Source organism: Amblyomma maculatum, chromosome 10 (genome assembly GCF_055883805.1).
Source record: "Amblyomma maculatum isolate TAMU_Amacu chromosome 10, ASM5588380v1, whole genome shotgun sequence".
In the NCBI taxonomy this organism is placed as follows: domain Eukaryota; kingdom Metazoa; phylum Arthropoda; class Arachnida; order Ixodida; family Ixodidae; genus Amblyomma; species Amblyomma maculatum.
Window position 1 is genome coordinate 8662731 of NC_139353.1, and position 24744 is coordinate 8687474.

General features: G+C 47.0%; 1 protein-coding gene across 1 annotated transcript in view; it reads right to left on the reverse strand.

Moving 5' to 3' along the window:
- LOC146175520 (peroxisomal ATPase PEX6-like) overlaps positions 1-14256 on the reverse strand; it is a 58562-nt gene extending 44306 nt beyond the window's left edge. Inside the window, exons 1-4 of the mRNA XM_084581912.1 lie at positions 13146-14256; positions 11064-11203; positions 8640-8867; positions 5339-5510 (exon numbers count right to left, since the gene is read on the reverse strand). Coding sequence (XP_084438038.1) covers positions 5339-5510; positions 8640-8867; positions 11064-11203; positions 13146-13736 — 1131 coding nt within the window. The 5' untranslated portion in view covers positions 13737-14256. The remainder of the gene's footprint in view (positions 1-5338; positions 5511-8639; positions 8868-11063; positions 11204-13145) is intronic.
- Positions 14257-24744: the final 10488 nt, after the last annotated feature.

The window sequence follows — 24744 nt, forward strand, 5'->3', positions numbered from 1 at the left end:
AAGACCTGGAAGGGTAGGCACACCTGTCCACCTGACAACCACACTTCCCACTCAGACAGTGCACGCACATAAACAAGGACATGCATGCTTTAGGTTTGTAGTGCAAGGTGACAATCAGCATAAATGGGGTTTCAGTTCATCAGGTGTGACGGAGAGTACTGTTCTCATCGTCGCTGATGGGGAAAAAGCTAGGCGGAAAAGCAGGCGGAAAAGCAGGCGAAACCCACCGCCATCGGCTTTCATTTCCCTGGATCCCTGCCACGTGGCTGCCGCAGTGGTTGAATGCACCGCCGACACAATCGGAGACTCGCAGTTCAGAAGGCCAACGATGGGGACACTAAAACTCTAAGGGCACTTCCCCCCCTCCCACACATAATGCTCACTTCCATCACAGTTAGAAGCTCTCCCTCTGAGTAGTCTGTTAAATGTTCTGGAAGGTTCTCTGCATGCCAGTGTCAGGAGACAGATTGCCAGGAGACAAATTTCGAAGTGGCAAAATTTTAATTTTATGAAGTGAACTGCATATTTTACCGACTTCATTACTATCTAGGTTTAAATGCAACAATAAAGAGACCGACATCGTTTTGCATGCTGCGGCGAGATGTACCTCACACGCAACCCTATTTTTTTTCCTGTATGAAACAGATAAATGACCCCTGCTGAGTTAAAATACATTTCCCTGCCTTCAAATCTAGTTCTGACTGTGCAGTGGGCTTGTAGCTTACTCTCCTACCTGGCTCAGGCAGCAGCTCAATTTCGCACAATGTGCAGCACCTATCAATAACATGCTGGTGCCTATGTGCACATCGTAAGCAGCATGATAAAAAAGATGTAGTTCAAAGGACTCAGTGCTAGTTCGTTTTGCATGCAACTTCTGACAGAATTTTGGGGACTGGCATCGAACTCGCACCTCTGGGCCAGTCCTGCATTCTCTACCTTGGATAGTGCCAGACCACCCAACTCTCCTTTCAGTGACGACAACTGAGCAACATAGCCAGACAACATACCACCAGTGCTCTCAGATGCGTTTCAATTTTGGTCACATCAGACGTACAGAGGCCTGCCCAGTCCATGGCCCTCCTTTGGCCAATCTAAAACACAATGAATCCAGCCACCTGTTTATACAGATGTAACGAACCTCCATGTAGCAAATTCCTCGATATATGAAGGTTTGCAATTCCCAAACACTGCCCCCATTGAAGTGCATGCATATTTGAAAACTCCATGCAACGCACATGTTGCGGCAGTTGACCCTGATATAACGAACTCACGACGCCGACTGTCTGTTAGCTAGTGCTGAGTTACTGAAAATTTGGCAGAACCCAGCAAGTCTCAGGATAATAAAATACGAACTGAAGTAAGAGAAACGTCTACTATAGCAACAAGAGATGAACACAGTTGATATAACGCGCAGTGTTTCAGCGCCGATGTCTCATCTCTGTGGCAGCATCTCCGCTGCTTGGGCTTTTGGAATACAGTCGCCGACCGATAAATCGGACGCTGATAATTCGGACATGCTCGTTTATTCGGACAGCTCTGCGGCACCGCCACTGGCCCCATAAACATGATGTGTAAGGACGACCGATATTTCGGACAGCCTCCGGCTCTATATTCGATAATCCGGACTCTAAACAGGGTGCCTCGATGCGCGCGCTTCCCCCGCTGCCGTTCCTAGTTAAAAAAAAAAAAAAGAAAGAAAGAAAGGAGACGAGCGCCTTCCTTTGGCGCCTACTCGCAATAAGCGACTGTGGCCTCCGTGATCGGCGAACGGTGCGCCGTCGGCATTGCTGGAGCTGATCATGGAGGCGGCGGTGCGACAGGACAGTTGCGACGGGAGAACAGCAGGCGGCGCTCCACTCCGCATGACTGGCCCTCGGGCATGTTTGGCCTCCCCGCGTCTTCGCCATCGGCCACCAGTTTGTGCTCGTTTGTTCAGTGCCTCATGCGTGAGTAGCGTTAGGCTAGGTTCTTTCAAGTGACCATACGACAACGTTTCTCTTGAGTTTGACAACGACAGGCCACGGCAAATGGCGCCAACGGTGCCTTCGCGGTCCGTGCCGACGGCGGCGAAACGTGGGAAATACACGACGCTGACAATGGCGAAGAAAGCAGCCATAATACAGCAAGTGCTGAGCGGCCGTTCTCAAGTCGAAGTTGCCCGTGAGTTCAACATCTCCAAGCAAACGATATCGGACTATATGAAGAATAGGTCCAAGATTCTTGAGGCCACGGAGAAGACAACAACAGCTGGACAGAAAAGGCTGCGACAAGGCCTTTACCCGAAGTTGGAAGAAGCGTTGAACATCTGGCTTAACGCTACTGTCGCCCAGCGTGTTCCTGTTTCTGGCCACCTTTTGAAGCATAAGGCTGAGACACTCGCACTGCGGCTTGGCATCGAAGGATTTCAGTTCAGCGACGGTTGGCTCAGGAATTTTAAAAAGCGGTTCGACCTCGCCTTCAAAAAAATGTGCGGTGAAAGTGGTGCAGTGAGTAGCACACTGGTCGCAAACTACCGCAGTGAAAAACTTGAAGCGCTGCTTAGTCGCTACACGCCAGACAACACTTTTAACGTCGATGAGACTGGTCTCTTCTACAAGCTGCTTCCAGACAAAACACTTGCCCTGTCCGGAGAACCTTGTCACGGCGGCAAGCTTAGTAAGAAACGCCTTACTGTTGTTGTTGGAAGCAACGCTTCGGGGACGGAAAAATTGCCGCTGCTGGTAATCGGCAAGTCAAAAAACCCTAGATGCTTCAAAGGAACAAGGTCTCTGCCTGTCTGGTACGAGGCAAACTGTAAGGCATGGATCACTCAACACTTGTTTGAACGGTACCTACGCAAGTTGGACCAGAAGTTTGAGTCGCAGAAGCGCAAAATGCTGCTGTTTTTAGACAACTGCAGTGCCCATGCCCCGATCAGCAATTTGAAAGCGATTGAGCTTGAATTCTTGCCGCCCAACACTACCAGTGTACTACAGCCCATGGATCAGGGTGTGATCAAGAATTTAAAAGTGCTCTATCGTTCCCGCCTGCTGCACCGCATGGTGCTGTGCTTGGACAATCAGAAAACATACAATGTGGATTTGTTGTCGGCCATAAGCATCCTTGCCGATTCGTGGAAGGCAGTGTCGGCGGACACTATCAGGAACTGTTTCCGTCATGCAGGATTTGCCTTCGGTGCTGAGCCCGATGCCGCAATCGCAGAATCCCCGCCTGATCTGCTGCCTCCTACAACGAGCTCCAATGCAGAAACCACTGACGACCTGCGCGGCTGCGGCTTGCCCATTCCTGCCGCCGTTACATTTGAAGACTTCGCAAATGTCGACAGCGCAGTGTCGTCGTGTGCCGAACTGAGCGACGACGCAATAATTGATCAAGTGCTCCCTCCGTTGGACAGTGACTCCGACTCTGATGAGGACGTTCCGTGTGCTGTGGAGCCCTCGCACGCGGATCTGACTCGAGCTTTTGCAGTCCTCTCATCAGTGTACAGTGACAGCATGACACTAGAGGACATACAGACAGATTTGGTTGCACGTAAGCGGAAGTGCGTGCAGCAACGCATCAACAAATTCTTCCCGAAACAGGCACCCTAAAATGTAAATAAACAGGTATTTTTTGCTTGATTCGTTTTTTCGGACATTCGATATTTCGGACTGGTTTACATTCCCCGTGGAGTCCGAATTATCGGTCGTTGACTGTATAGCACTGCAAAAGTTCATGTTAAAAGTGGCCAAAAATAACAACAAAAAAATATAAGGGGCGAGCAGTGTGCATCCATCACTGGGATGCAGTTGATTGCGGGCTCCCGCATGTCAGCAGTAGGAACAGCGAAGCATGCCAGCGACGTGAGGGAGAGTCTGCTTCCTGGGGCAACTCCAGTGAACTAGCACTATAGGCAACGGCACGAGTGCATGCGCTGCGGCTGTGCCAACGCCAATGCATGGCCAACGTGCGCACTATTCCAGCATGTGGCTCTGGCTCTCCTCCAGACTGATTCCTCCTCTATCCCCTTCCCCCTTCCCTCGTAGATGCGCCGTGTGAGCCATGGCGGAGGTGGAGGCCACCGCCCCAGTCGCGCTGCGCTATCAGCGTAATCGCAAAACATATCACCGCTTCTATAACTTCGAATAATTCTGATCAACTGTAAACACTTTCAAGATGTTTCCCTCACAATAAATTCTTAATCTGGTTTTCTTTTTACATTGGCCCTTTCGGACCTTCACGCGAAAACTGCATATAACAAAAACCTGTATGTAACAAAAAATCGTGGACAATTTACAATTTCATTATAACCAGGTATAACTGTATATCATCTGAGAAGCTGAACTACACCACCTTGAAGGTGGTGCCATGCAATTGTTTGACCCATCCTCGGCATTAAATTTGCCTGCGCTTCATGCCTCAGCACCTACCTACACTGGAAATGTTTGGTTGACAATCTTCTGTCCCTTGTCCTTCTTAGCATATGCACCACTCAGGTCACACTTGGGCTACTCAGCTGCCAGACTTGTCTATGGCGCACTACCGTGCCTCCCTCGCAAATTCGTGTCCATGTCGCCAGTGTCTATGCAGGATGATTACAGCTATCCCTTGAACCCATGTTGCACATTTCATAACCTTAGCACCACGGTATCAGCTGACCATAAAAATCCAGCCAGCATTTGTCACTTGAGTCATGGACTCCTTCTGCAGAGTCTTTGTCTGGCACAATCACATCCACTGACCTTTACAGCTAGCCTTCAAGCCATTCGAAGTTGTCATGTCAGCCAACCAAATCAAACTGACTCAATCTGATACTATTGCAGCTACTGCCACGCTAATGACTCTTTCCTTGCTGCTCACCTTCAGCTACAGCAGGACCTTGAAGTTAATATTAATGCAATTCAAACAAGCTCGACACATGCGCTTAGTCATGAACATGCTTGGCATTACAAAAACTACAAGACAGCATTAGTGAAAAAGGAAAATGTTAGTGGTTTAGCCACAGCTAAGCGCAAGTTTCACATGCGAAAGCCCGTAGGACATTTAAACTCGGTTAGGCTTAGGAAGGTATGGTTACACCAATGTGTCTTCAGACACATTCAGACTTCATTTTCTAACCTGCGCTTGGTTAGGCATAATAGGTGTTAAATAGGCCAAATTAGCTTTGTCCTTAACATGTATGTTAGTCTAGGACATAGCAGTTGCGGTCACTCATAGCAGGCAGAGTACAACCATATATAACAAAGCTAGGCTTGGTCAATGCCATAGCAACACTTGATTAGGCAAATGGAAACCAGAAACATGCAAAAACTATTATGTTAGGCTAGAAACGCTTTTGCACTAAATGTGCTGTCAGTACCAGGCGGAGGCGTGCCGTTGGTCGGACAAGCAAGACGGGGCGCTCCTGGTTGTGGAGGTGGAACCACAGGTGGGGGCCCATGTAGGCCACATCCTCCACTACTGTGCCACCGCTCGCCAGCTCACTCTCCAGCATCTGCAGTTTGTCCAGGCTGTACACCACCACCTGGCGGCTGCAACAGAAGTGGAAAATGGCAAAGTGAGGTCAGCTGCTTGAGTCATTAGCAGCAGTGACAACATCCGTTCCGCGATGTCATGAGATAATAAGTTTGCACAACATAGGACGAGCACAAATGCAAGTGCCACATTGAATGGTGACTGCTATGAACCAAACAACCCAGCGGCAAGCTTAACTTGAGTACTTTCCACGATGTTCCTGCTTTAAAGCTAGCTATAAAAAACAGTTGGCCATGAATGTGTAGCTACACAAAGCGCTCACAGTTGGTTGAGGCTGCCATCTCATTTCAGTAGTTAATAAGACAGGGAAAAACTAAAATACAGGTTACGGTGTCGCATCCAATGCTTGGAATGGGTAAAGCTTGGTAGCGACGGTGCAAGGAAAGCGATGGGAGGAGCAGTTCTCCCACTTGCTTCCATGTTGTCATCCTAACGCATGTGCTTTTAATCTCAGAATGCATCCACTAACCCTGCAGCAAGTGTTAATGAACTGCCAATGCACTTGAAGGAATATGGGAACAACCATAAAAGCTTGCCGAGTGCTGGTATACTGTCATTCTGCTGTTGAAATTCACAACAGTTGATATTGGTTCAGCAAATCAAAGTATACACTGAAGTACATAGTTATAGATCAGTCTTTTGTTGTGATGATACTAATGAAATAATGACATCAAATCCCACACTGTTTGTAGTGACGTTGTAGTTGGGGCACTGAGATAATCTTTTTCACTTCCCCATTCTCGTGCTGACTGGGTTCTGAAGCTAGCTCTCACTGAAGCATATGACAACTGTGTTGCTGTGGAGACAGAAACCTGGGAACGTATTGCCATAGATTTTCACGTGCTTCTGCTACTTTTCCAGAAGCTAAATCAGTGTCTCTCTCAAGGTGGACTAAACATTGTGCGCAGTGGCTAAGAGGGCTTCGGCTGTTTATAATAGGTCTGGTTTGTGAAAGCAAGAAATGAAAATTATGCTGCATAATTGAAGCCATAACGCTATGCTCTACTCTGATCATAAACCGAGCATGTTTGATGGTGCCTTTTCCACTTCCTTAACACAAGAAAGTGAATGTTAAGTGTCAGACTTGACACTGTTGCTGCTGCTGCTGCTGAATCTTCATCTTCTGCCCGAGAATAGACTGGCAAAATACGAAACATCTTTCCGGCACTTCAGCAATCCTTCACAGTGGACAAATGACTGTAGCGCCACTACAGTTAAATGTCCCCCATGATGAATATGCATGTAGCGAATTTCTAAATATTAGTTTCTCAATTCTCCAATGCTGCCCCCATTGAAATGCATGCATTTGAAACTCCATGTAAAGAATGCAAGTGTGTAACTACAGTCTAACAGTAAAAATGCACAAAAGAGAAGACAAGACGACAAGAGGCTGAACTAACGAATGATCTTTAATGAAAGGTGCAAGGAATATAAAGGAAAAAAAAGGGGGGGGGGGGGGGAGCAAGGGGCGATAACACGAAACACAAAGAGTCATGGTGGAAAGTTGAAACTGGCTTGAAGAATATTTTAAAAACCAAATATTAAATAGAAAAATTAGGGCATTTAAAACTTAAAGAATTGTCTAAGAAACTTTATCTCTTTTTCGGTGAACGACACAGAGGCGGTGCTGATGCAAGATTCCCCATAATCATTAATAGCCACTGCTTCCAGCACTTCACAGGGAATCTTGCTCTGTGGCACTCACCGAAAAGGAGATAAAGTTGCTCAGACACTTCGTTAAGTTTTCAGTGCCCTAGTTTTTCTATTTCATATTTGGTTTTTAAAATATTCTTCACGCTGATTTCAACTATTCCACCATGACTCTGTGTTTCGTGTTATCGCCCCTCGCTCCCCCCCCCCCCTTTTTTTTCCTTAATATTCCTTGCACCTTTCATTAAAGATCAGTTGTTAGTTCAGCCTCGTGTCGTCTTGTCTTCTCTGTTGTGCATTTTTACTGTTAGGCTGTAGTTACACACTACTATCATGAACCAACTAGCTCAGACTCAGATCATCCTAAAGAATGCAGTTGTTGACCTTGGTAAAGCAAATCCGCTACGTTGACTATCTCTTAGCAAGTACTGGATTACTGGAACTTTGGCAGGACGCTGCAAAAGTTGCAAGATAATAAAACCTGAACTGATGCAAGAAAAATATCTACAATCATGGCGAATGACTGCAGTTGCTACAACGTGCTGTGCTCAAGCACCAACAGATGCTGGACTTGGCAGGCCCAGCAGCTTCCACTCCTTTCACTTTTGGACCATGCCACTACAACTTTTCATGTCTGAAAGCAGTGAAAAACAGAACAAAGGAAAAGGAAAAATGGAGCGAGCAGTGTGCGACAATTGCCGCCACGCAGCTCCTTACAAGATTCTGGCACCGATGGCTAATGCACAGAGTGCCGGTGACGCAGAGCGAAGAGTGTTTCCTGAGGCAATGGTGGAGTGTAGCCAGAGAGGGAACATCTGTGAAGACACAGATGCCTCCACGACTTTAGTGAGCAGCTTAAACTGGCAGAAGAGGCTGAGAAAGCTGCGAGAGAGAGTGCAGTCCTGGACCCTGGACAGAACCCTGCTCTTCAGTTAGGGCTTTCATTAATTAATTAATTCATTCATTCATTCATTCATTCATTCATTCATTCTGTGACCCGCAGCAGCGTGACTGCACGCTTTCCCCTAGCCAGGCCATGATACCACTGGCAGCCTCCGACTCCTTAACCACATCTACTCTCCCCGTCAAAATCACAGCCATTTCATGCGAGCCACAGCCTCAGAGAAAGAAGCTCTGGCAGAGGTAGTGGCAGCTGCTCCTGCAGTTGTGCCACGTCGTCAGCATGATTGCTAACCTTTCACAACTTCTATAAGTTCAAGTAATGAGGATGTACTGCAAACATTTTCAAGGTGGTTTCTCTATTTTTAGTTCTAATTCTGGTTTCCATTTCGCACTGTCCTTTCAAGTATTCACGCAAAAACTGCACACAACGAAAACCAGGATGTAACGAAAATTGAGCATGTTTAACAATTTCATTACAACCAGCTACCACTGGCTTAAACTGTATTCCGTTTAAACAATTTTTAGAAATTCTTGAGCCAAGCTTTATGTCAGCATGCATCTTAACTACTCACATCACACATGCTGCTGCTACAGCGCCAGGCTCTTCCAGCCATGCCTTGGCCCAGGATCCCTCATCGAGGCGAATGGCAGCCATGGTCGAGCTGGCGAGGAAGATGCAGCTGAGTGGGTCAGCCATCGATGGGATGTTGTGCTCCGGCAGCTGCGGAAGAATGTGCACTCGCAGTAGATCTGGCGGTGGCCACCGCGAGATAGCACTGGCCGCTGCTGCTACTGCCAAGCTGCACGGTCAGTTATGACATGATCTAAACGGTCGCAAAACTTCCATTTATTGGTTAAAAAGCAGGGCACTTTGAAGCAGAGCTGTGCAAGCTTCAAGGGCATGGATTCAATAAAATTCAAACACCAGGACAAAGCACAAAGTATCTGGTATCTAGCCACACTACAGTATGGCATCAGCATACTTCACTGCAGTGCTGGTATCCAGGTCTGGCACAATACAGCTGAGACTTGCCGTTTCAGGCATTTCAGGTATGGAGCAGTAAAGCCTGCCACTGCAACAGGAAACACTGAAGTGACCGGCAAGCATAAGGACCAACCTTCATTGTCAAGTACCAGACAGCCCTATACTATCAAACATGGTGCGCAATGCTGTGATTACAGCACCCTTCTTCAGGCAGATGTAGCTTGTGTAGGCCCATGTCAGTTTAATTTCACACAGTCAAGACATTTGAAATTTTTTTCAGCTCAGTGCAATTATTTCTCACAGTAAAATTTTTTTTTTTCTGGCTCCTTCTGGGCCTGTCCAGCACCAAAAGATGCCCTTACTGCCAAACAAATAGCACCTGAAAATTCCCCTCCATCCAACTGAAACTTGCGATGTTTGCACAAAAAAAAAAAGGACACCACATTGTTCGCACTATTGAAGTGTAGTGTAACCTAGACTCAGGGTTTTATGTTGACCTACCACAGTTTATTTACGAAACAGGCTGATGGCAGCGAGACCTGCCTTTCATTTTTTCGCTTTCCTGTTTTAATAAGGTCCATTCTCGGTGAAGGTACTGTCTTGTCGTTGGAATTTCTTATTCTGTCAACAGAGGCCAACTTCAATTTCTCCTCAGTGTGCCATTGATGCCAGGCAAACACAGGCCTTACAAAGTTTTAAGCATTTATTACCACAATGATGACAGCACACGGGCAAGAAACAGTCTCGAACCAAAACAACAGCACTGCTGTTTTTCTCAACAGGGTGGCAATATATTCAAACTGCACCGCTGTTCTTAGTTCATACCGTAGCAATAAAGAAGCAATTCACTTGTTCATCACCTCTCCAGTGTGCATGGCTCAGACAAAAGCTTTTGTGGTTAACATTGATTTTGGCTAACATTTTTTTTTAATTTTGCACAACTAAATGAGCTAGCCTCTCCACAATTTTAGGCCTTCTGTTTCACCAATTCCCAGAGTCTCTCATAACTACCTGTAGACACACTGATGTCTTGGCAGCAACCTAACTGAGGAAAACAATGTCACCAGCCAATTATTAATCAAATCATCAGATTATGACCATTCCACAGACCCCAGCTAAAATATGGGGAGCTATGAAAATATTAAAAACACCAAATGAATACAAGCTGGCTTTTGTTCGGTGCCCAATGCACAGTGCCCAGAGCATCCGAGTCTTCTCTTTAAGAGCTGAAGCTCAAAGCAAGGCCACAGATAGCAATGTTACGCTTTTCACGAGAGCATTGAAGGCTGTTTTAAATAAGTCCTAGACAAAGATGAGCCGCTTCATGCAATATTCATCACTTTCCCTACATACCTGTCTTCTATTGGGCTGCTTTTTCTCTTTGATCATAATTATGCCAGAGCATGTAAAAACATTCACTTACACACTTCTTATATGATAAATCTTATATGATAAATTTGCAAACCAGAAAGCTAATAGTTAAGTACACTGAAAAGAAGCTTTAATTATACACCATATGACATTATTTGCAAGCAGCATGTGCATCAGATAAAACATTCTAAAATAAAAATTTTAATGCAGAATTTATTTTACCACAAATTTTTGGCATTCACGTCTCCTTCAAAGTCAGAAAGAGTCCAGCAGTGACTTAAAACTTTTCTGCCGATTATGATGCCCTTCACTTTCCTCTGTCACTCTTAATCATAATATATTAAGATTAACCGCTGCAAGAATGCAACACACACTCTTACCAGATTAAATAGCTATTAACCATTATGCCAGTCATGTACCACTCCAGCATAAACCGTCAGCTTTCACAATTAGCTACTCCAAACACTCCTCTACAAATGATTGACGCATTCCCCATTGGAAAGCCAGTAATCAATATCAACCATTATGTTCCCTCGCAACGTCAACATTATTATATGCCTACATCAAGAGTATTTTCTTAAATTCTAAACTTTTTCAAGGCACCCACAGTCTCGCATCAAATGGCACAACAGGTGCTAACCTTTCCCGTTTGCCCCGATGAGAGGACTGAAGGATTCTGCTGGTGTACAGGATGGTGCCCGCCAACTTCGCAACATCATCACGCAGCGTAGTAGGCTCGTCAGCTGACGAGTGCTCCAATGACGACCGAATGACCACAACCTGCGTGATATTTCTGTGGTATGAAGCAGGCCCTGCCATGCATGGGTCACATGAAAAGTTTTTTAATTAGAGAAAAATAATGAAGAAGGACTAAAACAAGGTTTTCATCTAGACACGAACAGCATACCACATTCAAATGGCCTAATATATGTAAACATACATGAACCCATTGCCTTTTGCTTGTCAATGGTTTTTTGTATCTCTCTTTATTTACATGGTTTATTTCTATTTCACAGGTGCAAGTTGAGAGACATTATTAACTGTTTCTCTGTCTAGTATGCTCTGCGGCATTTACTGGGAGAGATCTACTCCAATCATTTGTGCCTAGTGATACCGAGTAATCCAGTAATTCAAATTTGTAACAAGATTTTAGAATTTAATGAGGACATGCATTCTCTTTACTCAGCGAAAGTTGATGCACATATATCATAGTATCACTAACGTCCAATCGCACCTTTGCCCCTGCACAGTTAAGCTATCAAGAAACAACGGACAGTCTCTGCAAAGTCTCCACATAAGTACTTTGAGAATGTGTGAATAATATGAAAGATGCCACCACAAAGCCCAACCAATTCTGCATCAGTGAGGCGATGGGCATAACTGTGGAAAAATGGTGCAAAGTGTGTCCTAAACATAGCTTGCACAATAAATTTTGAAGCAGGTTGCAGTAAGCGTACTGGATAAATGCTCTCCTTTTCACTGTGCCCTCACCCTCTGATATTCTAGCTATCATAATTTCAGTACAAGCTATTAGTAGCCGTGAACAACCACTGCCCACACACTAATAAATTCGTAAGTATCATTGCACTGTTTGTGGACGCTAAATATATGGTCTTAAAGTATGTTGCGACCTAAATTATTGTTCTTGTGGCATCACTTGCAAGGAAAGGCCACCCTATAGAAGTTTTTCACCTTTCCAGCTTTGCTAACTTTTGCCAGCATGACAATCTTGGCCTCCTATAGGGAGCTTGCAGGAAACGCTGAGAGTGCCATTTTCCTGTACAGTGCAGCAGTCGACCGTGGAGCGGGTCGCGCAAATAGTGTCAAAGCGATGGCAGTCGTGGGCTGTAATAGCCGAACGCAAACTGAAGTGTAAAAGGTGAAGTCCGGACAAGACGACTACGAGTTTTTCAAAATACCAAAGGTACGCTTGCACGAATGCGACAAGATGACCAGTGATCGAAATGTCGCAGAGGAGAGTGGCTTATGCATGCACCTCGAATGTTGTACATTGAGGCACGGATTGCTGCACGAGCTCACCGTTCTAGCTTCACGTGTTCATTTTGCAGGTCAGCCGTCTAAACTTTTCGATGACTGCAATCCTGACACGAAATGACATGCGCACACTTGGTATTTGTCTGGACTTCTGTGAATGCCGTCTGTTGATGCGTGCAAGCCATTTTCGTCTGCAACATTCCGATTGCTACTGGTCTTGTCGCATTCATGCAATCGTACCTTTGGTATATAGAAAAACCCACAGTCGTTTTGTCCGGACTTTACCTTTAGTGCTTAAGTATGCTTCGGTGGAGCTCATGACTGCACTAAACCACCGCTTTGGCACTATTTGCGCGGCCCGCTCCCCGGTCGACTGCTGCACTGTACAGGAAAATGGCGCACTCAGCATTTCGTGCAAGCTCCCTACAGTTTCAAAGGTCCCGTAAAGCTTAGGATAAAAGGTGACACGCTGAAGTGAAAGAGACAGCAGCAGTCAATCTCATAACAGTAAAAAATAAAGAAAAGAACTTCACTGCAATGTATGGGACTTCGAACTACAATCTATAATCAGTTTCGTTTCATCTCAATGCGAACGACCAGCTCGTTAAAAACTCTACAAGAAAAAGAATGGCACTCGTTACACTGCCTGTCACTGCACGCTGATTTCCTTAAAGTTTGCATTCATTTTACGAAATCGTTTCCAGCCCTTAGCCACGAGCGACGGCACCTGTGTCTCCGGCACAATAAGCCCTTGGCGGGTCGGTTCACAGTCGACCACGAGCACAGAGTCGCCATCGAAGGAGGCCAGGCTGTCGTCCATGCGGCACAGGATGCCACTAGCACCGCGTTCGGTCAGCTCCTCGCCTCCCAGGGCCTCCCAGAGACGCGGGCCGTTTAGCTTCTCGTAAGCATCGGCGCTCCTGGCCAGCAAGGACACTTTCGCCAGGCGCGGACAGCGAACACCGCAGAGCACGTCGACCACCGCTTCTCGATGAGCCCATCTGGGATGCCGCCTCTGGAACTCTCGCGTAACAAACAGCTTGACGCACTCGCTGGACGACGAAGGTCCAACCGGGGCGGCCGGCGCTCTGCCGCCGTCGACGACTGTGTAGTTGACAAATAGACCCGGAGACGTCAGTGCAACGTTTTCGGTAGCGACGAGGGCCAGCGTGCCATCGTCGTCGGAAGGATTCAGTAGCTGCTCGGCAGTGCTTCCGCTGATCCTGACGTGCAAGGGCTGACCGAAGCTTTCGCCAGCGGCCGACTCATCAAGCAGTTGCAGCTTGGCTCGAACACGCTTCTTCACCACCGCAGGCATAATTTTCGGGAACACTGGCAAGTCGCTGCTTAGTGAAAGCCTCGAGAAATGAAGCGAAAAGGGCTTCCACCCAGATAGGGCGACGCACGAAGATGACTTCCTTGTCCGTGGGAGGCGGGCCTAGGATAACGTCAATAAACGCAGCGTAGCACTGACAGCTCCTCAATTAAGGCTGGGTACGTTGTCATGTTGAGCTCTTTTCATTGCACGTTATCTCTGAAGGTGAGCAATCCAAAACTGGTATTCCCGAGCCACTATCGAAACTTCCCGCACTTAGGGAAGAAGTTCCTACGCACGCGCACTGCGCGCACAAAGTAATGAGGCATGCAGTTTCTAAAACTTCGCGCACTTTGCACGCAAGAAGCACATTCACGCGCGTGCACACCGAGCTACAAGCGACCAGAGGGACATTCTTTGACAACTCGAACTCAAGCCCGCGTACCCGCGTGCATCACGAAAGCAAATGCAGTTTGGCAGCAGGCAGTTAACGCCATGAGTGGTTTACGTGTTGCTGCTGCTGATGATGATCTATGGGCACTCAGTGGGAACCAAGACTGCCAAGACCACCAAGACGAGCAAACAAGCGAGAAATCGGCCATGGTTTTCATCGGCGATGTAATGCTAAGAACTCTACGTTTTCTGCCTGCATTTTTAGGGTATTTAGAGGGTCAAAGGGGAATGCGCACTCAAGGATATCTCTCAAGCTATATGTATTCTAGGCACTATACTATGCGCGGGAACGATGAAAGAAAAAAGTCGTAAAGTCATTAATTTCAGTAAATAACAGTTAGGGCGCATAAACCCACATTTATTGCCTAAAAACTTCGATACAAATTGTATCTTTATTTTCTCCTTCGTTTCTCTGCTCCGCAAGCTCGTCGAGATGGTGGCGCCGTCATCACTGATGAAGCCTGTAGCAGACGACACTTGTCACTCAGGCCGACTCTTGGTTCTTGACGGCGGGCGCCAGCATCTCGAAAAGCTTTCGCGCCGGCGTAATTTTGTGTCGATGCGCTGCTATTCTGCATCAGTAGAACTCAGAATGAAAACTTCATTGAGATGACCATTTTCACGTGTGTCGGAAGGTCACCCGCTGAGATAATAGATGAATTCGTCGTACATGTTGCAATGAGGCAAAGTTTTCCTCCCTAAGGACGAATTATGCGGGCAAAAGATAAGCACCCATGCCTACGCGCTGTCCAATATTAGAAAATTTATTCACATAGCGTACGCGAGCCATGAATATGCGATCCTTTGGTACAGTGAGAGGCTAGATGCATAGACGAGGCGACGAACGCGGCAAAAAAGTGCGAATATATTTTTGAATGAATAAAACAATACGTGCGCAGAAAGAAAATCAAAGCTGAGCGGCAGCAAATTAAGCTTTAGAGGATTTTAATGGGCATCGAAACAAAATGCTAGTAACTGTAGCGATGTAGCGTGGTTCGTTTCGTGATTAACGGGCATTTTTTCCCCCAGCTGAAACGGCTGAAGGCCGACCATCGGTAATACGACTGGGCAGAGCTCGGCGCAGCCGGCATTCTCAGACAGCCAATGCACACCCAAAGCCAAAGGTGATCCCTGGTTGGCTACCAATACGCTTAGCCTAAGACTTCAGCCAACAGTCAGCAAACGGTAGAAAATTATAGGCACTTAATGCTCGGCAGCCAAACTCGGCCCGAAGTAGGGCCGTGGTTGGCTGCCCACTAGGCTGGCCAAGTACTTTGAGCCAGCCACAATTCGAGCACGCAATAGGCTGACTGAAATTTGTCAAATGAAGTTGACAGAACTTCACGGTGGCCATCATACTAGTACTACAGCACTGTACTAATACTGCCACGGCCATGGCCCACTTGATCCGCTTCGCCGAGACGAAGGCCCTTGCGTACTGCCGCCAAAGTGGCGTCGTTCTTTATGCGTGACGTCGTTTTTCTACATGGTGCCCCGTCGGCCATATTATCACTGACCATGGGATTGATTAAGTGATTGATTGAAAACTTTATTGAGTGCATGGGAGTTCTCGGAGTTGTGGGTGGTCCGCCTATTCCGGCAGCCCAGTGTCCTGCGCCGCAGCGTGGGCCCTGCGAACCAGTCCTCGTTGTTGGTCGGGGTCCTCGCTGTGCAGAATAGCCTCACACTGCTCCAAATTGGGATTAGGAAGTTTATCAATAAAGGGATTTAATTGGCATGCCCACACCATGTGAAAAGCCGTAGCTATTTCTCCACAGTGTGGGCACTCTGGTGTGTAAAGTGAGGGGTGCCATTGAAAGTGACAGTTTGAAAGTGATAGTTTATTAGATTGAACATATTTACAAAATGCATAAAAATACAGAAGAGGGTCCCATAGTCATAAGACATTGGTGGAGTTTAAATGGTGTAACGAGAGTGTCTGTCTGTAGCCGGCGGAGGGTGTGTTCTTCTGCCTTGTCTAGAGTTTTGTGAGGAGTGGGGTATGTCCGTCCGGCCTGTCTGTAGGCCTGTAGGAGTTCAGCAAATGTGATTATAGGCTGTGTGATATGCTCTTTTTCCTCATCGGCTAAGGGGAGATCCCGGTGTAAGAGAGCTCGGGCGTGCCCGTGAGCGGCGTCATTTCCTCCTGTGTGTTCCGTGTGTCCCGGAAACCATATGAAAGAGGCCCGATTAGGAGGGTGTTTTGCTAATAGTGTCAGACATGATTGATGGATGAGTCCGCTGGTAATATTCCTGCACAAATTTTGGGAGTCGGTGAGTACAATAGCGTTTGGGTTGGTAGCTAGCGCTAGTGCAATGGCTGCCTCCTCTGCGTGAGTGGGGTTGGATGTGCGGACTGATGCGCAGTTAACTAATTTGAAGGCATTCACCGCTCAGCTTCTAAAAGAATTGACGCTGCGACATATTGAAAGTCGAAGAACCACAGCATACCACCCGCAAACAAATGGCCAAACGATCGGCCAACCAAGATGTTGGCGGACATGATGTCAATATATGTACGTAGAAGCTGAGCACAATTCATCGTGGGACGAAATCTTACATTACATCACCTTCGTTTACAATACCGCGAGGTATAGGAAACAGCCCAATTTACCCCGTTCCGTCTCATGTGTGGTACGGAGGTGTGCATTACTTTAGACGCCATATGCTACTATGCGGGGATCAGGAGATCGCATGAGACGCTGGCAAATTCGTTGCACAAGCGGAGCAAGCACGTCTTCTCAGCACTTGCCACCAAAGGAACTCCCTGTTGTTAGTCGGCGAGGGTGTGGAACGCCCGCAGCTCACGTTGGCTCGAGGCTGAGGCTGATAAAACTTTATTCACAATAAGTGGGAGGAATAGGGGAAGTCAGCTAGCATGCCGCAGGCCGTGGAGACTTTTGGCAACGCCGGTCCATTCGACGGCTTGGACTGAATGGCAGGGTCATTGCTGGACCTTAGCTTGTCCCAAGCTTCTTTAGAGGGATCAGGCAAGAGTTCTGAGGGAGGCTTATGGGCTTTGCACGCCCAGATCATATGCTCAAAGTTGTCTTTCTCCCCGCAAAACCGGCAGAAGGGATTCATATTCTTATTTATGAATTTTGATATGTAGTTTGGATTGGGGAGGGTCCCCGTCTGTAGCTGTCTCCATATTACTTGTTGTTGTCTGGTCAGTGTTTTATGGGGTGGTGGGAGTGTTCTTATTGCTTTGTAATGTGCAGTGAGTTCGCGGTATGATACGTCTGGCTCACCGAAGGGTCCCGGTTCATGATTTTGCGCCCCCGCTCGGCCGGCTAATTCTCGACCGCATTGGTGGGCAGCCCATTTCCCGGATTCCCCGCATGAGCTAGGGGTCCATATTAATTCGATATTTCTCTCGAGAGGAGATTCTCTCATTTCACTGAGTATTTGTGAGGCGGGTTTGGAGACTCTACCTCTAGCAAAGTTACTGATTGCCAGTTTGGAGTCGCTTAATATGGTTGTTGTATCAGTAAAAGCGATGGCCGCGGCGATGGCGACCTCTTCCGCCGCTAGGGGTCTGGATGTGGAAACAGTCTCCGCCATAACGAGTCTCGCTGGGTCAAGTGGTGGGCTGCGTGACGCCACATGTCGAATATTTGTTGGGGTCTTCCGCGTCATCTGCGGCGTCGAGGTAGATGACATCCTGTAGCCGGCTCAGGGTTTTGTGCAGGTTCTTAGCTCGTGCGTTTCTTCGGCCTTGATGGGCGTGGGGGTTCATGTTCCGAGGGAGAGGTTTGATGGTGATCCTCTTTCGGATATCGCGTGGAATAGTTTGAGGGAGGTCTTGTAGGGGTTCGCCCTCAATACCTAATCTTTCAAGTATTGTCCTACCGGCGGGTGTGCTGGATAGGCGCCTTATTTGGGCAGTTCGTTGTGCCTCCTTGAGTTCCTCGTAGGTATTGTGGACCCCGAGTTTGAGAAGCTGTTCGTTGGGAGTCGAGCGAACCAGGCCCATTGCTGTTTTGTAAGCCATTCTAATGATGGCGTCGATTCTCTCAACTTCGTTTCTTTGGAGTTTTAAGTACGGGAGGGAGTATGTAATCCTGCTTATGATGAAGGCGTCTATGAGTTTGAAGAGGTCGTGTTCTTTCATGCCTCGTTTTCTATTAGTGATTCTTTGTATTAGTCTGGCTGTTTGGTTAACCACCCATTTCAGTTTGTTGATTGCTGGTGCGTTTCCAGAGTTTGTAGCCTGAGCCCCAGGATCTTGATCTCTTGAACCTCTGTTACTTCCACACCCTGTATAATGACTGTCGTCAAGGGCGCATTTAATTTGCCTTTATGAAACACTATAAGCTCCGATTTTTCAGGGGAGCATTCTAGGCCCGCTCTCCTGGCCTTTTCATCGATGACGTCTACAGCTGCTTGAAGAGCGGCCTCGATTTCACCATGAGAGCCCTTAGTTGCCCACACCGTAATATCGTCCACGTAGAGGCTGTGCTGTACTCCTGGTATTTTGACGAGTCTATCCGGGAAAGAGGAACGGAGAGAGAACAGCCCCTGAGGGGTGCCTCTGTTTCCCAGCCTTATCGAGTCGGATTTCAAATTGCCCACGTTCAGTTCCACCGAGCGCTCACTCAGAAAGGCCTTGATTCAGTTGTAAGCCTTTCGTCCAGGGTTAATTTCGTTTAGGTGCTCTAGTATAGTATAATGGGAGACATTGTCAAATGCTTTATTTAGGTCGATAGCCAGGGTAGCCTGCGTGTTTACCTTTTTAGATCTGTTAATGATGTCACGTGACAGTTGAAGCATGACATCCTGTGTAGAAAGTCCCCTTCTGAGGCCCACCATGGTGTGTGGTAGAAGCGAGTATTCTTCGGCATAGTCCTGCAGTCTATTAAGCACAACATGCTCCATTAGCTTACCTAAGCATGAGGTAAGCGAGATTGGCCTTATGTTATCGAGGTTTATCATCTTGTTAGGTTTTGGAATAAAAATCATCTTGGCGTGCTTCCAAGATTGGGGTATGCTACCACTCTCCCAGCACTCATTCAAGTAATCAGTGAGCGCTGTGACCGACTTTAGATCTAGGTTCCACAGCATCTTATTATTGATTTCATCTGGTCCAGCCGCAGATTTTGTCTTGAGTTGAGACAGTGCGGCCCAGATCTCTGCGTCCGAGAAAGGCTCGTCAAGATTTGGATTGTCGCGTCCCGTGTAGTCCGGGTACAAATCTCCATCTTTGCTGGAGTTTACATATTTATCTTGTAGTGACGATAAGAATTGTTCACCGCTTCCGGGATATGCATGGATGATCTGGTCTATAGCGTTTCTGCTGACTGCCTTGGACTGGGCTGGATCAAGAATGTGGCGGAGAAGGTTCCACGTGTTCTTGTTTCCAAGCTGCCCATTAAGTTCGTCGCATACCTGATACCAGTTCTGGCGTGTAAGGTTAATGGCATGTTCTTCAATTTCCTTCTCAAGCTGTGCAATGCGTAACTTGAGCTTCCGGTTAATTATCTGCTTCTTCCATTTCTTCATGAACGCGTGTCTGGCTACCCACATGTACGCTAGCCTGGAGTCTATGATGGTTTGCTCCCCGTCCGTTTCTATGCTACTGGTGTGCTTAAGGGTGTCTACGCATATATCCTGGACCACTTCTCCAAGTCCGAGATGCTGCACGGCGCATTACTCTCCCTGTCTTTCCTGAATTTATCCCAGTCGGTGTGCTTACAGGAGTTCCATGCCCTCTTGTTACGTGAGTTAGTTTGTATTGTAATGGCGAGAATGTAGTGGATCACTGTTAAAGTCTTCCCCAGTATTGAGCCATGTGGGATTGATCGCGTTTCGAGCTAGTGACAGATCAGGGTTAGTGTCCCTCGATATACTGTTGCCGGTTCTCGTGGGTTTGGTAGTATCATTCAGTAGCGTGAGGCCCAGCTCCTGAACTTTCCCTAGTATTGCTGTGCCTTTACCATTAGTCTTTGGGTAACCCCATTCAGGGTGATGAGCGTTGAAGTCCCCAACTATGATAAGCTGATTACGTCTGGCCTTTCTCACAATTTTGTCTAGGAGTTTACTCGTTTCCTGGGTGTGATCCTTGGGAGAGCAGTAGACGTTGAGGACGTAGGTGCTCCGCTGTCCCTTCTCGGCGGGAATGATTTCAACAAGCGTATAATCTATGTTTACGTCCTCAATTTCATACTGCACATATAGCTGATGTCCCTTTTGACCAGTACAGTCGTTGCTGGATATCTGCGGCTAGTTCGCAGTTCCGTAACGGTAACATAGCCTGAAAGAGTAGCCACTCTGGAGGGTTCTTGTAGTGCGATAATGTCTGGTTTGACAGTGGTGTTTCGGATGTGGATCTGTAGGTTGTCCTTCTTGCGTGCGTACCCCTTACAGTTCCACTGCCAGACTGTAATTATTTTCCGTTTGGCGGAATCCATGTTTTACTTTGGCTTGTCCTCTCCGCGCTGGATGGATCGATACGGTAATTTGCTGCTGCCCCATCACGCCATGCAGTACCGATCCTAAGTGCTTAATCTGCTGATCTGTGCTCTCATGCGCAATCTTAAGTTCTCGCAGAATCTGGGTGGCCTCCTGCTGCCAACGTCCGAGGCCAGCAAAGAAGCATATGGCCCATTCTGCAGATTTGGACATTCAGGAGGTCTCGGTAAAGGCGTGATTGGGGTCTCCATTCCGATCTGAGGATCTTAACCGACCCTTATTCCATGACAGATGGGAGGTGAAAGCCCACCGAACAGAGCGCTGCCATCTTCGGGTAGTCGCTTGGTTCGAAGGCAGAAGGAAAGTTCCCAAGCTTGGCACACAGACACGGCAATGCACGAAACGGTTGCGTGCGGATCGGACAGAACACACGAGGAGTCCAAGTCTGCAGCATTGGCCATGCTTCCTCGAGCCAACGTGAGCTATGGGTGTTCTACACCCTTGCCGACCAAACAACGGAGTTCCTCTGGCGGCAAGTGCTGGTGCCAGGCCTGCTCAAGATTCGCAGGAACCACAATGTGAGCACGTCGTACGTGATGTAACTTTGCCATCCTACGTTAGCGGTGTCCCTTTTCTCGGTCCTAAATTTGCTATGCCGCCCAAGAAATCAAGGCTAGAACAACTTTCTTTAGTTCGTCAGGTGTCGTGCCACGCGTCTTATACGAGGCGAATACTCGCTGTGTCTCGGAAGGTGTTGATGTGGCTAATCGTTGGAAAAGTAACGAACCCGGTCTATCCTTAAGAGGTGTGGTTTCTTTCCTACGCGACCACTCACTCCGCCATCTCCCTGCTGACAAAGAAGGCAGATTCGCTGTAATTCCTAGCGCACTGTTTAAATCGAAATCTAAGAAAACTATTTCTTGTCAAGCAAAGGTGTTTCTAAGCAATGTTGAATCTATCTGAAAGGCGATTGATAAAAGCAAGAAAGATTTTTTAAATGCCTTTTTTAGCCCAAGACCCCGCAGATGTGCCACTGAGAACCATAGTCTCTGGAACTGGAACTTAACAGCACTCTGTAGCTCTTTTTTTTTAATGCGAAAGCATTACTTCGCTATGTTCACAGATTTCTTTCCGCAGAAAGTGTTCGCAGGTCGTGCCCGCAGGTCGTGTCCGCAAAATCGTGTCCGTAGCAGTTGTAATTGAGAAGTGGTAGAGGTTAATAAGTGGTGTCAATCGATGAGGTTCGTAATGTTGTTGTCGAAAAAATATTTAGGCCAATAAATTAATTCAGTTCAGTTCAATCGTTCAGTCGTGTCCGACTCTTCGTGACCCTATGGACCATATCACGCCACGCTTTCCGGTCTCTCACTATCTTACTAACATCACATAACTTCATCTGCAGCGCCTCGAGGATGCCATCTAACCATCGCGTTCACTGCCTACCCCTTCTCCGGTGACCCTCAACCTTTCTCAACATCAAATCTTTCTCCAGCTACTCCTGTCTTCTCATCAGATGACCAAAGTAGCTGAGCTTTAACTTTAGAATTTGACCCTCCAATGAGCAGTCAGGGTTTATGGTCGACGACTGATATGATCTTCTGGCCGTCCAAAGAACTCTCAAGAGTCTCCGCCAGCACCACAATTCAAACGCGTCAATTCTTCGGCGGTCAGCCTTCTTCACAGTCCAACTCTCGCATCCATACATCTCAACTGGAAAGACCATAGCACGAGTTATACAGATCTTGGTTGTCAGGGTAATGTCTCTGCTCTTTACTAGGCGGTCAAGGCTAGCATATGGCTTTCTCTCCCAGAAGCAGGCGTCTCCTAATTTCATGGCTTCAGTCTCCTTCCGGGGTAATCTTGGAGCCCAAGAAGAGAAAATCTGTCACAGCTTCCACTTCTTGTCCCTTGTTGCTCCAGGACTTGATAGGGCAAGACGCCGTGATCTTTGTCTTTTTAATGTTCAATTTAAGCCCAAACTTCTCACTCTGTTCTTGTACGCGTATCAGAAGTCTCTTGAGCTCCACTTCACTTTCTGCCATTAAAGTGGTATCATCCGCATATTTTAGGTTGATACGTTTTCCAGCAATCTTCACTCCAGCTGAAGACTCGTCCAGACCGGCCTTCCTCATGATGCACTCTGCATATAGGTTAAATAGGCAGGGCGACAGTATGCAGCCTTGTCTCACTCCTTTCTTAATCGGAAACCAATCAGTAAGACCATGCCCAGTTCTGATTTTGGCCTCTTGCCCTTCATACAGGTTCCTGAGGAGACAGATGAGGTGAATTGGAACTCCCATCTCTTGGAGAGCTTACCACAATCTCCTGTGATCTACGCAATCAAACGCTTTTGTATAATCAATAAAGCAGAAGTAGATGGGTTTCTGGAACTCTCTTGCTTTTTCCAAGATCCAGCGAATGTTGGCAATTTGGTCTCTAGTTCCTCTGCCCTTGCGAAACCTAGCTTGCACGTCCGGTAACTCCCGATCCACATACTGCTGCAGCCTACCTTGGAGGATTTTCAACATCACCTTGCTAGCATGCGAAATAAGCGCGATCGTGCAGTAGTTGGAACAATCTTTGGCACTGCCTTTCATTTGAATGGGGATTTAAACTGACCTCCTCCAATCCTGTGGCCACTGCAGGGTTGTCCTGATTTGCTGACATAATGTGTACAGAACGTTAACAGTGTCGTCATGGTTGAGGTTTTGAAGCAACTCAGCTGGAATGCCATCAATTCCGCTAGCTTTGTTCTTAGCAAGGCTGGCTAAGGCCCATTCAATTTCACTCTTCAGGGTGCCCGGCTCGAGATCAGTAATCACAACCGTCTTATGTTGGGTTTGCACATCCGAGTCCTTCTTGTACAGTTCTTCTGTATATTCCTGTCACCTCTTCTTTATCTCTGAGGCTTCAGTGAGGTCCCTGCCTCGTTTGTCCTTTATCACGCCCAGCTTAGCACAGAAACTTCCTTTGACATCTTTGATTGTCTTATACAGAGCTCTTGTGTTCCTCAGTTGGTTGTTGTCCTCAACTGCTTGGAACTGTATGTTCAGGAAGGCATTCTTATCTCTCCTTGCTATTTTCTGAAAATTCGCATTGAGGACCTTGTATCTTTCTCTTTCCCCCATAACTTTTGCCATCCTCCTTTCCTCAGCTATTTGCAAAGTCTCTTCAGATAACCAGTTTGCTTTCTTGCATTTTTTTTTTGCTTTGGAACTACCTTAGTAGCAACTTCTTGCGTTATATCACGAACATCAGTCCACATCTCTTCAGGCTCTCTTCAGGCTCTCTGTCGTCTAGATCTAATTCTTGAAATCGATTCCTCACTTCCACAGCATATTCTGATGGAATTTGATCCAGATCATACCTGAAAGGCCTTCTAGTTTTCCGCGTTTTCCTCAATCGAAGCCTAAATTTGGCAACAAGAAGCTGATGATCGGTGCCACAATCGGCCTCAGGCCTTGTTTTTACTGCTTGTATAGCGCTTCTTCATCTCTGCCGGCAAAGAATATAATCCATCTGATTCCTGTACAGACCGTCCGGTGAAGTCCATGTGTACAGGTGCCTCTTGTCCTGTTGAAAATGAGTATTCGCTATGGTCAGGTTGTTTTCTTGACAAAACTCTACTAGCGTCTACCCAGCTTCACCTGGCTCACCAAGACCGAACCTGCCTGTAATTCCGGGTATTTCTTCACTCCTCACCTTAGCATTCCAGTCTCCTATGAGAAAAAGGACGTCTGATGATGGAGTGTGGTCTAAAAGGCATTGCAGGTCAGCATAAAATCTCTCAACGTCAGCTTCTTCAGCAGTAGTGGTTGGTGAATAGACTTGGATAACTGTTATATGAAAGGGTGACCTTGTCCGGAGTGAAATCATTCGGTCGTTTTTGGGGTTGTACTCTAGCACTGCTTTGCCCATTCTTCTATTTACTATGAGAGCGACCCCATCCCTTCTCCTGGATTCGTGCCCACAATAAAAGACATAATGGTCGCCGGAATTAAATTCTCCCATTCCGGCCCACTTGAGCTCGCTGATACCCAAGATATCAATGTTCAATCTGTCCATTTCTCGCTTGACGGCATCCAGTTTACCTTGCGTCATAGATCTTACATTCCATGTTGCTATGTGATATATCTCTTTGCAACAT